Raw genomic sequence first — 16,110 nt, forward strand, 5'->3', positions numbered from 1 at the left:
TAGGAGTTTCATCTCCGAACCTCGTTACATCGTCGAGTTCGAGTTTGAGGTTTGATCTTTCCTTTTTGCGTTTCTATTTAGTTATTTCCGCTGCGCTAACCCTAATCGTAGAAAGAAACGAGCAATTTGGGGTCGGCTATTCACACCCCCCTCTCTAGCCGCGATCATCGATCCTAACATTTACCTCGGCTTTACTGAGATTCGAACCCCAGACCTCATTGTGACAACATCTCATGCGCTAGCCACTAGACCCATCCGAGGGGACAACCCTAATACTTCATATGGTAACACCTAGGGGTATAAATGAATCGAGCCGGCTCGAAAAATATTTGATTCGCATTCGAATTTATTGAATTTGAAACTAACTTGAACATGTTTAAACTTTTTCCAAGCTAAACTCGAGCCCAAATTATATTGTTCGATAGTTCGCGCGTCGTTCACGAACTTTAATATTTTATTAATATAAGTTAAATATATATTAAATAAATAAATTTTGAGCCCTTTGAGTACATATTTTCGAGCAATAATTCAAATAGTTCATGAACATGTTCGAATCTTTTGAGCCAAACTCAAACCCGAGCTTTAATTCGAACATAACTCGAACCAAAATTTTAAATCTTTTGAACTTCGAATCGAGCTCGAACTCAAATATATCTATTTCAAACCGAATTCGAACCTTAAATTTTTCTAAATATTCGATTTGATTTAATTTATTTATACCCCTAATAATATTTCATACTTTAACCATCAGATTACCCGAGGGGCCTTATATTGCACAATCATGGACACCTACTAAGATGGTGTACTTCTGATCATTCATCATCATCGCACACATTTTGATCCAGGCTATACTGATGACCATGTTAACAGGTGCCCTATACATTTGCCTTTTCTACGAACATATGCAATTATCACCAATAAAAAGCATGACTGTTACAAACCCTCAATATATATATACTTTTTTATATTGCTACTGATAAATCAATAAAGAATGTTTCAACCAGTTCGGTTGCGGTGAGTCGGCATCTAATGGTTCAGTTGTATTCCCGCCGCCGCCGCCGCCGCCGTGGTAGTATTCTTTGTCTTGTAGTACTCTCCACACAAATAAGAGACGAAGCCCCACGTGCACAGCACCAGTGCCACCGCCTTCTGCCCCCCGAACGAGTCGCCGAACGCCACCACGCCTCCGACGACGTTCACCACCAGCGTCGCCGTCGAGCATATTCCGCTGTTCAGCGACGACGTCAGGAACACCAACCCGGCCGTCGCCATGAAGCAGAGCTGCCAGCTGAGCACCGTCGCGGCGATCGTCGCCCAGTACCACGCTGTCCCTTTGTCGAATTCCCTCGCCGCCTCCGTCCCCATCTGCTCGAACCCGCCTCCCATCGCCATCCCCACCAGCGCGAACCCCGTCGCCGCCGCCTCCATCACCACCTGCATTTCCATCACCGTCCGGAACGACTCCACCGCCGGGGGCCTCTGGTACGTCCACTGCACCAGCGGGAGGTAAAGGGCGAAGAGCACGGCGGCGCCGAGCGTGGCCAGGAAGCCGAGCGCGTACTGGGAGTGCACAATCCCCGGCGGCGCGTCTCCGCTGGAGTTGACGGCGAGGAGGACGGAGGCGAGCGTGAGGCAGAGAATGCAGTTGACGTTGGGGAAGCGGATGGGCTGGTGGACCAGGAGGGCGGAGAGGATGAGCGTGAAGCCCAGCTGCGAGGAGAGGAGAAGGGAGGAGGTGGAAACAGGGAGGTAGGAGACGCCCCACGAGATCAAGAAGTTGTTGACGCCGAGGAGGATGCCGATGAGGACGCAGAGCACGAGGAGGCGCGGTACGAGCACGGAGGCGCATGCCGTGCCGGCGCCGGAGCGACGGGAGAAGTATATGGGAATGAAGAGGAGCGGGAAGCCGGCGCACTGGACAAGGGTGGAGACCCACCGGTCGGAGCCACCGTGGACGAAGTAGAAGCGGGAGAGGAGGGTGGCAGCGAGCGACCCGACGACGAGGGAGCAGTAGTTGGCGGCCAGGAGAATGCGCTGGCCAAGTGTACTACTGCCGGATGCTCGAATATTCGTAATCGGCATGACGACGACCGTTTCCTCTCTTCCTCCGCTGCCGCAGGCTGCAGCCCCGCCACCGGCGACGTATTCTCGTGGCTCCGCCGCACCGGACTCGTGATGATCCTTATTCTCCATGATTCGGCAATGGTTGCAAAAATGTGGGATCATTGCCTCCCTTTTATATTAGGAATTCCTCCAAATATACGAGGAATAAAAGCATTTATAAACAATGCTTTCCAGTTTCATATGCTCTTAAATGCTTCCATACTAGCAAGAATTTCTACATTCTCTCTTCATTTATTTATAAATATAAAATTTTATTTAATTTTGATTAAAAAAATAGAATGCAATTGTCTCCGTTTACTTAGAGTAGACTTTTTCATTTTTTTTATAATATATGAGAATTTGCGAAAGTATTTTCCATTAAAGTTTTATTGGAATATACTGATTAGATTAAAGTTTTATAATAGAGTAAAAGTTCGGTTAAATCGAATAAATTGATTAAATGGATCGAATTTAAAAATTTAGTTCAGTTTGTTTAAAATTTGATTTTTTATTTTCAAAAAATCGGTTAATTTGGTTCGAATTCGGTTTTGAATTTTTTTTATTCGATTAAATCGAATAGACCGAATAGATCAAATTTTTGAACCAAATCGATTTTTTAGATCATAAATTTTAAACCAAACCAAATTTTTATTAAGCCAAACTAAGTTTTTAGAAAAAAAAATCGATTTATTCGATTTGTTCGATTTTATTGAAAATCGGTTCGATTCGGTTTGTTTGAAAAAAATTCGATTCTGATCGATTAATTCGATTTGATTCGGTTTGATTTTAATCGAATACTCACCCCTAGAAGAAAGAGAGTGTGAACCACCATATATTTTGAGAAGTTTTCTAAAACTTTAGCATGCTCCTAATTGGATAGTTTGATGAACAAGTTGAAGGATGAACGATTAAGTGGATAGACGATTCTATATTCGGGTGTTTCTTAGGAGGGATGGAGCCAAAATAATCACGTATTTATGGATCTATTAAATATTATTATATTTTTATTACTTTGTGAAAGGATAGGTGTGAACAAGTAAAAGATACTCTTAAAATAATTGTATTTTGTCTACTCCTAACAAGGAATATAATTAAGGACGCTAATAATATAAAAGGTTTGGTTTCTAAATAGAAAGACCTAAATCAATTGACTAACCATTCTAATATTATTTAATTTATAATTTTTATATTTTTTTTTGAGAAAATTATATTTTTAGTTCTATAAATTACACGTTTTCTAATTTTAGCCCTGTTATCCATAAATTCATATTCTTAATATATCAATTTATTTTTTTAAATTTTGGTCCTATTATTTATAAATTTACATTCTAAGTACATTAACTTGAATTTCTTTTCTCGTTTTAGTCCTATTATCTACAAATTCACATTTTTAATCCCGTAATTTATATTTTTTTTCCAATTTCAATTCTTTATTTGTCCAAAATTTAAATTGACTATCGGTAATTGCCTAGCTGATGGTGGCAATGCTAACATGAAAAATAAATTTGAGCATTTTTTACTTATGGTGGAGAAGAATAAGGGATCACTATTCAGGTTCTATGTGGTATCGTTGTCGTCAACTAGGCAATTACTGGTGATCAATTCGAATTTTGAGAAAAAAAGAATTGAAATTGAAAAAAAATGATTGAAAAGTTACAGGACTAAAAATATGAATATGTAAATAACAAGACCAAAACTGAAAAAATATAAGTTAATGTACTGATAAGGTGAATTTGTAGATAATAAAATCAAAATTGAACAAAAAAAATATAAGTTAATGTACTGATAAGGTGAATTTGTAGATAATAAGATCAAAATTGAACAAAAAAATAAAGTTAATGTACTAAGAATATGAATTTGTAAATAACATGACCAAAATTGAGAAAAATATAATTTACAGGACTAAAATGTAATTTTTTTCATTATTTTTAGTTTGGAATGTTTAAGTTTAGGAATCGAGCTCATGAGAGGATGTTTAAGGATATATAATAATATATTAACTCTTTGTTTTTTTTCATTATCTCTACTCACATTGTCAACTTTACAACTAATGTATTTAATTAAAATTTTATTAATCTTTTGTAGATAATCGTGTTGAGATGATCATTGAATCCTTTTGGTCTTGAGAGAGGAGACAAAAGATAATTGATTAATGATAAAACAATTTAGAAGACTTAATCTCAAGAGCCTTAATTAAATCTTCTTTCCTACCCTCAAAAGCTTTAAACAAAAATAACTAATTTGTTAACAAGAAAGCTTCTTCTAACTTACAAAAAAGCTTGTTTTCATACTACATTCGTAGCTACCAAGAAGGTACCGATGACAAATTAATAATTTAATATTTGTTGTGAAACTTTCATATCATTTTTCACCTTTTGAAATCAAGAATTTTTATATATTTATCTGATTTGTTGATATAGACTATCTTACTAATTGAGGTTTTACATGAATAAAACCCACTGTATATCTGATTATGAGTTCATACTTGTCAACGTGAAAGGACGAGCGTATTTGCACTAGAGCACCTATGAAAGATACAAGATTTCAATACCGTGTTTAGATCTTGTATTGTAGCGAAATTTTATTAGTCATTTGACATTTACTTCTTTTGTAATTTTTGGATAATTTATTTCACGGTGTAAAATTCACCTTTTTTTTTAAAAAAAAATTATGGATTATAATTTATAGAAATGATTGATAAATTGATAAAAATGATTTAATATTTTTTAAAAAATAATTTAGTCAAATATATTTTGGTTTGATAATTCAATAAAAAAATAGTGACTAAATATATATATTTACTAATAAATTTTTAAAAATATTATTGGCCAAATATTTGCTAGTATTTTTTTTTAAAAAATTTACAAGTCATTTATTTTAAAAATAAACGACCAAATATATATATTTGACCGTTATTTTTTAAATATATTTACTGATAATTTATGTGGCCGGTAATTGTTTTAAAAATATCGACCATTCTTTTAGTTGACAAATACTTTACTGTCTATGAATTATTGGTAAGTCTCGATGAAATTATTTTAGCTGATAATATGAATTATCAGCTAAAAAAATAAATTATCATCCATTTCTATTGACCGATAATGCCACTTTTTCGGTAGTACCCATTAACAAAAAGGTACCCTTTTCAAATGTTTAAACACAACATGTTCTTTGATCTGTTAGCAATGACCAATGATTTGACTTCATGTATCGAGTACAATAAGTCGATTATATGTTTTTTTTAAACTAAATCTAGGATGAGTTGACCAAGTAACTAATCACATGTATAGCCACCAATGAGTTAAAGATTTAAATTATTGAACATTTAATTAATGACATGTTTAAACAATGCCCAAAGGTTCCTCGTGGTAATTTAATCCAAAAAGTGCAATCAATTATGTAGTTTGATGTTCATTGAATCGAGTCATTGTATATAATAATATCTCACAATCGATCATTTGTTGATATATCAAGCACTAGATGATCGAACATAAATTTTAATAATGATAAAAGATTTAAAATTAAAGATTATTGTGGTTCTAATAAGTTTGATTGTATGTACAGGAAAATTCTAAGTGAGTTTAGGTAAGGTAAAAGTCCTAGTGAATACTAGGTAGGTGGAAAGTCCTAGTTACAGCTAGACAAGAAGTCTTAGTCCAAGTAACTGGGTAGACATTCGACATTGTTCAAAAAATCCTACTGGTTGAGGATAATAGGTGAAAATTCTGGAGGTCGTGGACACCAAGTGGAACACTGGACGGATCGGGGGATCAGACGTCCAGTAGGAAATCCTGAAGTCTCGAATGTTCAGCAAAAGTTCAAATGGTCTGGAGGACCAGTTTGATATCAGGTAAATTCTCTAAGAGGGTTGTACTAGTCGGGAAGGGAAATCCTAGGTTTAAGGTTGTACCAATCGACTGGTACTGGGATAAGTAGATTGGGGGTGAGCACAGAGAGGTTCTGTACCTGAACAGCAGGAATCAGTCGATTGGTGTTGACATCAGTTGACTAGTAAAGAGTCGTTGCGAGAGCTGTTGGCCAGGCACCAGTCGACTGGTGCAAGGATCAGTCGATTGGTAACGGTAAACAACCTTGTTGTTTCTTCCCAAACCCTATAAAATAGAGTTTGGGATGGCTGACAAAGGTGATGAAATAGAGGTGGTTAACTCCTATTAGCAGTCTACCTTGAGCTGTGATTAGAGTGTGGTGTATTGATCAAGGTTGTGCAAGGTTTACTCCACCGAGAAAGAGTTCGTGCTAGCCAGAGTTCCGGGGCTTGATCCACCGAAGGATTATAGGGATCGTCCACCTTACGGATAACCATAGAGTAGGAGCAAGTTATCTTCGAACCACGTAAACGAGCGTGTTAGCGGTCACTTTTCTTTGGCTTTCTTGTTTTTATTAGTTTGTATTTCTGCTGCGCAAACTAACATTGTAGGGAGCAATCAAATTGGGGGCAACGCCTATTCAACCCCTCTTCTAGCCAATCATACAAGATTCCCAACATCCTTCTCATCTACTAGGTGTACTCTTTCACAATACCTTATCCTTTGGATGCACCGAGCCTATCGGCGACCTTCCCGTGCCACCCTTCTTGTCAGCCACATCTTCTACTCGACTTTTTGTGTTCCTAAGCTCCTGCACACTTAGACAAAAAGCTCAAACGCAATAAGACCTAACTTAACTTGGTTAATTATACTAAAACTACTACGGGGTATTTACAATCTCCTCTTTTTTGATACGAGCAATCCATGTTTAGTTAGGGAAAAACAAAACAAAAAATAGTAAAATAACAGGTAAATAATTTGTAATCAATAAACATCTTATGCAATGTAAAAAAATGTACCTTTCCCTATACTTAATCTATAAATCCCCTCCCCCTTTGATCACACTAAAAATAAGAGTATTATCTGAAAATAAATTCGAAATAAATTCTAAGGGATACAAAAACAGTGACTAATATTTAAAAAAATTATGAAGTTTATATTTCGAAAATATGGATTTTTGTGATTTATAAATCATTTTTGAAAGAAATAATTTTAAAATTAAATTTAATCATTAAAAAATTATGAAAATTTTTGTAATGGTTAAACAGGCATATCGAAAATAGTGATAAAAATTTTATGAATAAAAGAAATTAATAAAAGTAGTAATAAATTATTGTCTATAGAAAGATGTATTTAAAAAAAATGCTTAACAAATAGATTTTAAGCTAAAAAATCTTGCATATTTTTCTCAATATGTAAAACAAAAGTTATATCTTTAGAAAAATTAAAATTTTGAAGATGGACTTTTTAAGAATTTTAAAAATTAATATTTTTATAATAAATTCATAGACAATTTAATATCAGTTAAAAAAATTTCCTCTAGATGAGTAATGAAATCCTTTTTCTTATAAAAATCACAATCTAATTAATTTTAAACAAAAATTATATGAAACAATTTATTTTTTTAAGCATGCAATAAAAATATTAATGTAAATAAAAATTAGAACATGCATGCAAATTTAACCTAAGCATGATTTTGGAACCCAATATAGGTTCCTACTTATTGACTTAATCAGAAATTTTTTGGGAACATATTTTCATGACAATTTTCTAATTTATCCCTTATAATATCTAAAATACTAATTTATTCCTTGATAATTTCTAACCTGTTGAATATATGAGCATGCATCATGTAACGACCACCCTTCTTACTACTACTACTACTCTCTAAGGGCGACCGTTACTTATCTATTACTCTACTTACTAGTGTTACTTATGCTATTATTAACAACACTTAATTTATCACGACCCCAGAGAAGTTTCTACTGAAAAATTTCGGCAGAGTCTCCCCTGTACCGGTGACAATAATCATCAATACATGCAAAATAAACCATCAGCTACATGCGGTTGGTATATATATTTCACAACCATGCAGTAATAAGACACAACAACTAAAAAAAACTATTCTAGCAATAGCAAATGAATAAAACTCCAACAGTGGGAAACAACCAAACTAACAATGCGGAATAGACTCAATTAGCAACATAAGAAAAAGGAAACAACTCTTTAACAATCTCAACTTCTCTAATAACATTAAAGGACTCTAAACAACTTCTTAGCCAAGTCCCGAGGCTTCCATAGTTCAACATCACACACCATCCATCACGCATTCTCCTTGTCGCCTTCCTCTTTATACTTTAGCTTTTCCTTTATCTGCAGTAGGAGGAAAATAAATCTATAAGCGAAACGCTTAGTAAGTACTAAACTATCTCACAAAAACTCGAAAGTGCATAAGATACAAAGGATGCTAAAACTGAAATGCTCAAAAGAAAAGCTACTCATGCTCATCTAATAGAAAAGCACTAAAATAAACTACATACTCATGATGTACAAGGATAAATCTGCATGCTGGAAATAAAGCTAATCATGCTCAATAAACTCATAAGGAAAGCAAATGAAAGCTAATACGGTATGCTTAGAATTAAAAGAGCTAAACTTTGCTGATTCTAAACATAGGTGATACTTGTCTCATTTACTTATAGCCTTATACTACTACAAGATAAGCTTAATAGTTGCTCATGTTCAAGAAAACCAAGAAACTAACACTACAAACTTTAAATAAAGGCTGTTCTTGCTTTTTTGAGTAGCAAGGAAAATGCTAAACCCATTCTAACTAAATAAAGGGTTGTTCTTGGATAAGGAACTACTCATGCTTATTTAAGAAACTTTCCTGCTTAAAACAAAGCTGTGAAATTCTGAAACTGAATTGCATGTTGAAATGCAAAGGAAAGCAAATCTGACTTCTTTAAGCATGCTACAATAAACATGAATTAAAGGAAAGCAAATCTGAACTCTCTAAGCATGCTACAATAAACATAAATTAAAGGAAAGCAAATCTGCACTCTCTAAGCATGCTACAATAAACATAAATCAAAGGAAAGCAAATCTGAACTCTCTGTATCCTAGAATGAATGGTAACAAGGAAGTATACCTAAACCACATGTTAGAATAAAGAGACTTAAATCTGTACACTTGAATGAATCAATCTAGAAGCTAACACGCAAGGTAGAGAGCGAGAATAAAATCCAACACCTACAGCATAAATTCCGTAGGCATATTTATTAAGTCAATTTTTAGCTGAAGCATGCGGACATGTGGGGGAGCTGTACTGTAAATCAGCATATAGTTTATTTTATATAACTACTCTTGAAAGAAGTAGCTAAGGACTTGTACACATGAAAGGAACCCGAATCTGTATCTGCCTTTGCTAAAGGTAAAAGACAAAACTAAATCTGCACTTGTAAGTGCTGTTCATATTCGGAATTTATAACAAGATTTTGAAACTGAACTTCCAAATCACCAAACTGTGCAGGCTTGTTAAACTACAAGGAAACCAAACAATAGGGTTGTTCGTGCCCCTCTTTATAACACAAATCTAAATGCATACTTTATCTATACCATTCATTTATTTTCTTTTCTTTGGGGTTCACGGCAGAAATCTTCAAACAACATCATTCATTTTTTTTTTATTTTCACAGCATACTTCAGAAATAAAGAAGGAAAACCAGAATTCGGAGCTACTCCTACCACAGGTGAGTAGTACTTACAAGGCTTTCTTGGACTTACAACCGAAGGGAAAGCTCTAGGGTTTTGGTTAGCTCGGATCTTCAAATCTCAGCGGCTTCTTTGTGTTTCCGAGCTCCCCTCGTCGAGGTGGTCACGTACGGGTGAAGACCGGCCGGAAGAAAGCCCTTCGCCGGTGCCGGAGGCGTGCCCTATGTTGGTGCAATATCCCTTAGGTCAAGGTTGACTGGTTTGACCAAGCTTGAGTCTTGGTCATAGTTTCGATGTTTGACAATACATGTAGACACATAGACAATGCAGGTGCAGTTGTTCATATGGGGAGATTCTGATCAGGGACTGATCAGTGTGAATGAAGAAGAGTCAAGTAGGTATACCTGACTGGATGGAAATCCTGGTGAGTGAAGCCAGGTGAAAGTCCTAGTGAGTGAAGCTAGGCAGATGGAAATCCTGGTGAGTGAAGCCAGGTGAAAGTCCTAGTGAGTGAAGCTAGGCAGTATGAAAATCCTGGTGAGTGAAGCCAGGTGAAAGACCTAGTGAGTGAAGCTAGGCAGATTGAAAGACCTAGTGAGTGAAGCTAGGTAGATTGAAAACCCTAGTGAGTGAAGCTAGGTGAAAGTCCAAGTAGGTCAAGAGAGTGACCGGATACTTGGCATGAAAGAAAAGTCCAAGTGGGTCAAAGGGATTGACCGGACACTTGGTGAGGGAGTCCTAGCAGGTCAAGGGAGTGACTAGATGCTAGGCATGACGTACCAACAGGTTAAGTTTGACCGGATGTTGGTTTGGGAGGTTTGGGACTTGGTTTTGGGCAAAAACCAAGCTCTGGATCGATCAGTGGATCGATCCAAGCTCTAGATCGATCCAGACCTTTCCCAGTGAACAGAAAGCCTCTGGATCGATCAGTGGATCGATCCAGAGGTCCCAATCGATCAGTGGATCGATTGGGACGCTGCTGCTTCGCGCGATAAGCGCTGGATCGATCCGTGGATCGATCCAGGCGTTTTTCCAGAGCACAGAGGCGCTCTGGATAGATCCGTGGATCGATCCAAAGCCTCCCCGATCGATTGGGAATAATCGAATCGATTGGGATCCGACCGTTGCGTCGTATTTGAGCCGCAGGCGAGCGTTGTCTTCGGCATCACTTCACAGATTATTTTCAGATCTTCACCAGCTCCTCCACAGCTCTTCTCAAGCTCGAGATCGCCAGTTCTTGAAGGTTCTTGGAGGCTCTTCCAAGTCAAGAGGCGGATCAAAGCAAGAAGAAGAAACTAGGGTTAGGGTTTGTGCACTCTTTGTAAGCTTGTAAGCTTGTATTTCTTTACTACCCTTTCTTCTTCTTGTATTGAGTCTTGTAGGGCTTCTCCGCCCTTGGTAGTTACCATAAAGTTGAGTTTCATTAGTGGAGGGTGCGTGCGTTGTGTGGATCCTTGGATTAGTCACCTCCCTTGGAGGTGGATACCAAGTAAAATCCAAGTGTTAGCGTGTTTGTATTTGTTTCTTTGTATTTCCGTTGCGCATCCTTGAAGAAACAAGCAACGCCGAGCAACGAGCACGCGAAGAGCTATTCACCCCCCCCCCCCCCCTCTAGCTACTTTTCGGTCCTAACAAGTGGTATCAGAGCGAGGCCGCTCTTCACCGGAATCATCGCCGGAAGGGTCAAGCATAACAAGAAGAGCTAGAGGGTGAAGAAGTTGAAGCAAAATTGTCAAAGTCAAAGAAATTCAAAAGCTCAACTTGTACAATGGAATTCCGAGATGGGCTCGGATTCGACACGAGGGTGGCTCCACCATACACTTCTACGAGCTTCGATTCTTGGAAATCAAGAATCGAAAACTTTCTTATGATGGAGATAGAGCAATGGTTTGCTCTAATGGAAGGATTTGAAGCTCCAACAAACTCCAAGGGCAAGCTTCTCAAGAAAAACAAATGGAGCTCGGAGCAAGTCCAAAGGTGCGAGGCCAATGACAAAGTGACCAAGCTTTTGGTAAATTTATTGCCAAGCACCATCCTTTGCAAAATTGGAGAATTTGAAGATGCAAAGGATTTATGGAGCAAATTGGCCAAGCTTCATGAAGAGATCCCCTCCACTGTACAAGAGCAAGAAGTATCCAGAGAGGGTGACTCTTTGGAGCAAGACCAAGAGAAGGACTCCAAGGTTGAGAGATGCTCAACCTCCGAAGAAGAAGTCCAAGAAGAAGTTTCATCCTCAAGGGAATGCATCGAAGGGAACAAGGAGGGAGCATACTCCTTGTTTCATATTCAAGATGATGAAGCCTCCACCTCTAGGATTGAGGGGGAGCAACTCTTGGTGACACCGGATCAAGAAGAAGGAGAATCCTCCACATCCGGGTCAAGAGAAGAAGAGGATGAAGAAGCTTCCACCTCCACAAGTCAAGATGAATCAATTGGAGGGAAATCGATTTCGGATCAAGAGGAAGCCTCTACATTCATATCAAATGGAGGAAAAGATGCCACCCTTACAAGCAAAGGTATAAATATTTCAATTAATAATAAAAATCATATTATATGCTTTGAATGTAGGGAACATGGGCACTACAAGAGCAAGTGCCCCAAATTGGCCAAGAAAAAGGGCCAAATGGCACAAAAAGGCAAGGAGAAGCTCAAGGAGACCATCCCCGGAACAAAAAGGAGCAAGGAGCACATTGTGTGCTTTCTGTGCAACCAAAAGGGGCATTACCGAAGTCAATGCCCCAAGGGGAAGAAGATGGTCAAGGCTCAAGGAGGCATTAGTCAAGGGGAAGCCTCCAAGGTAAAGAAGAAGGTAACATTTATTGAGCCTACCCCTTTACATTATGGTAAAAAGCATGATAGTTCAAATTTTTATCATTTTAATGCAATTTACCATAAGAATAGAAAGCATGAGGGCTTTAAGGAAAAGCATGTGGCCCTACATGCCAAAACTACCCAACCTAAGGTTAGGAAGGTAGATAGACACTTGGGCGGGAACACTAAGGATAATAGATACATGTCCAAGAACAAAAATGCTCATGGGCCAAAACCTAAGGATTTAATGATAGAAAATCAAGTCTTGAGGTCAAGACTTGATAAAATGGAAAAGACCCTAAAGAGGATGGAAAATATCCTACAAGGGCAAAATGAGAAATACCTAGGGCTAGGAAAATCAAAGCCATCTAATGGCCATAGGGGTTTGGGATACAAACCAAAGGCTAAGAAGGATGTAATCTCTTACCATAGGGTTCCATATAGTTATGGAACCAACCCTAGGTCTAGTGGTCAAGCCAAAAATACAAGGGAAGTTATCCCTAAGAGTATTTTTACAACAAATATGACTAAGACTTCTAAGAAGTCTAAGAAAGTCACAAAGAAGGTTACAAGGGAAGCAATCCCTAGAGTTGACCTAGAAAAAGTGACCAAGACTTCTAAGAAGCCAAACAAGATCACTAGGAAGGTATCTAGGGAAGTTATCCCTAGTGAATACCTAGAGCATCCAAGGAGCACCAATAGGTTTTGGGTTCCTAGGAGCATTTTCTCTATCCCATAGATGGGTTAGAGAGTGTCAACTCTGAGAAGAAGGGTAGTTAACCCAACTTTGAAGAAATTGACACTCAAGGAGCATTTTCAAAGTTTTTGTTAACCTTCGAAAATGAAATGGATTTATTGTTACTCTTGGAAAGAGTAGAATGTGCTATAAAGGAAGAAATTTGAGATGACTTTAAATGGCACAAGAAATCAAGTGTTAAGAAATACCAAATTGGGACTTTGGTATTGTCTTAGGAATTTAAGGCAAATCTAAGCCTTAGTTTAAAGTGTTTACTCTTGAGGAAAAATGGAATATGCCAATATTTGAGGATATGCTTAATTTTTAAGTGGCATAAACAAATCAAGAGATTAAAGAAATGTCAAGTTGGGTTTTGGCATTTTCTTAAGGAAATTGGACGATCTAGGGTTTATGCTTTTTGATTTAGCTAAGTGGTTAAGGATACTTAGATAGGTAATCTAGGCATATTTTATTTATGCTAAACCTTTCCATGATTGTTTGCCCATCATATGCCATGACATCATGTCTATTTTTGCATTCATGTTTTATTATGAAAATCCCCAAAAAAAAAAAAATACCATGTCATGACATTCATACATCATGTAGTTATAGGATATTTTCTTTTGAAAAATTATTTCCTTTTGATGTATGCCATAACATAATCATGCATTAAGTTTAATTCCTTGTAATTAAGGACAAATGGCATTTAACAACACTTATTAACAAGTGACATCCTAGGTGGATGTCTAATATCTCTAAAATGCCTAGATAGATATGCATGATCCCTAGAATAGGGCAAAACCAAAATCTCACATCTCACAAAGACGATAAGGTGACTTGTATGTGTTTTAGTGCACATTAAATACAAGTGAGATGTTAGGATGATGAACAAAACTCAAGATGTTGATTTAGTGCATTCGTTTGAGTTTTTAAGTTCATCAAAACACATAGTTATGTGTTTTCCCATCATTGGGAAAGCTAATGTACAAGTCATGTGCATTAAGCCCAAGGAACATGGTGGGATATTGGTTTGAAAATGTTTTCAAAATGATTTTGGAAAACCTTGGTGAATGCTATCTTTTGATAGTAATCACCATTGAATAGTTAGACACAAACTTGAAGAAAACACTAAAGTTTTTGCAAGTTTTCAAGTTTGTGTCAATCTTTGAAAATATAAAGTATTTTCATAGAAAACTATTTTTCCTTGATAGTATATGCCCTAAATAATGCCTACACGAAATTTCATGATTTTTGAATTTTTGTAGAATTTTTTAGGGGTTTCTGAAGTTGGCTGATTTTGAAATTCAGCTACTATCAGAGCTTCGATCGATCCATGGATCGATTGGAGTGCCTGAATCGATCCGTGGATCGATTCAGAAGGCAAGTCTCCCGCGAGCAGAAGCTCACTGGATCGATCAGCCGATCGATCCAGGAAGTCTGAATCAATCAGTGGATCGATTCAGAAAGGTTCAATCGATTGGAACCCAACTCCAATCGATCCAAGTTGCTGATTTTGGCTGGGAAAACCTGATTTCAGCATCTTTAAACCTAATTTAGTCTAGCTAACCTTTCCAAACCCCTAAAAATATATTTGTATACATAAAAAGGGTATTTTCATGTGAAAACAAGGATGAATTGGTTTATGAAGGCTAAGTTGAAGTTTAGGTTGAGGTTTGTTTCAGATTTTGAATATTTGAACCTCAAAACTTCTACAATTGGGTTTCCTAAAGTTTTAGGGATTCCAGGTCATTGTTGGTGCGATGACAGAAGTTACCACCATGTTTTTAGGGGGAGGGACTCTTTAAAGGCATGAAAATTATTTTTCATAAACCTTGGAAGGTGGTTAACCTTCCGTTAAGTGGATAATGCTCAAGGATGGGCATTTGCCTACATTGAGGAAGAATGTAGGGTTAAGGAGAAATGAAGGGTATGAGACCTTCATTTGGGTCATTAGACCATGTTAATGCTCCAGAGCGAGCATTATTTGAAAATAAAGGGAATGAGTCCTTCATTATCATGTTGGTCACAACGAGTGAAGTTGTGAACAACGATGAGCAACTCTTCAGGGGGAGAGTTTTCAACAATGGGGCATTTGTTGAAGAGTGCCCAAAATTGAGGCACGGGTTGATGTGTGCTCAAATATGGGTTGATGTGTGCCAATAGGGGGAGAATGTGTGGTTTAAGCTAGACCTTCATTACCTATGGGGGAGGTCATAGGGGGAGAATGAAGGGAACCAACATTCATACTTTGACATGAATGGAGTTAAGGCCATGGGATTAGCTTAACTCAGAATGGTCCAAACTTAAGGTATTGTCAAACATCAAAAAGGGGGAGATTGTTGGTGCAATATCCCTTAGGTCAAGGTTGACTGGTTTGACCAAGCTTGAGTCTTGGTCATAGTTTCGATGTTTGACAATACATGTAGACACATGGACAATGCAGGTGCAGTTGTTCATATGAGGAGATTCTGATCAGGGACTGATCAGTGTGAATGAAGAAGAGTCAAGTAGGTATACCTGACTGGATGGAAATCCTGGTGAGTGAAGCCAGGTGAAAGTCCTAGTGAGTGAAGCTAGGCAGATGGAAATCCTGGTGAGTGAAGCCAGGTGAAAGTCCTAGTGAGTGAAGCTAGGCAGTATGAAAATCCTGGTGAGTGAAGCCAGGTGAAAGACCTAGTGAGTGAAGCTAGGCAGATTGAAAGACCTAGTGAGTGAAGCTAGGCAGATTGAAAACCCTAGTGAGTGAAGCTAGGTGAAAGTCCAAGTAGGTCAAGAGAGTGACCGGATACTTGGCATGAAAGAAAAGTCCAAGTGGGTCAAAGGGATTGACCGAACACTTGGTGAGGGAGTCCTAGCAGGTCAAGGGAGTGACTAGATGCTAGGCATGACGTACCAACAGGTTAAGTTTGACCGGATGTT

General features: G+C 37.7%; 1 protein-coding gene across 1 annotated transcript; it reads right to left on the bottom strand.

Annotated features, from left to right (window-relative positions):
- Positions 1-1,026: 1,026 nt before the first annotated feature.
- LOC121978383 (probable purine permease 4) lies at positions 1,027-2,193 on the bottom strand. Its single transcript, XM_042530736.1, has one exon. The coding sequence runs from the start codon at positions 2,191-2,193 to the stop codon at positions 1,027-1,029; it is 1,167 nt and encodes a 388-aa protein (XP_042386670.1).
- Between the last annotated feature and the right edge of the window lie 13,917 nt (positions 2,194-16,110).

Source organism: Zingiber officinale, chromosome 4B, assembly GCF_018446385.1.
Source record: "Zingiber officinale cultivar Zhangliang chromosome 4B, Zo_v1.1, whole genome shotgun sequence".
Lineage (NCBI taxonomy): Eukaryota > Viridiplantae > Streptophyta > Magnoliopsida > Zingiberales > Zingiberaceae > Zingiber > Zingiber officinale.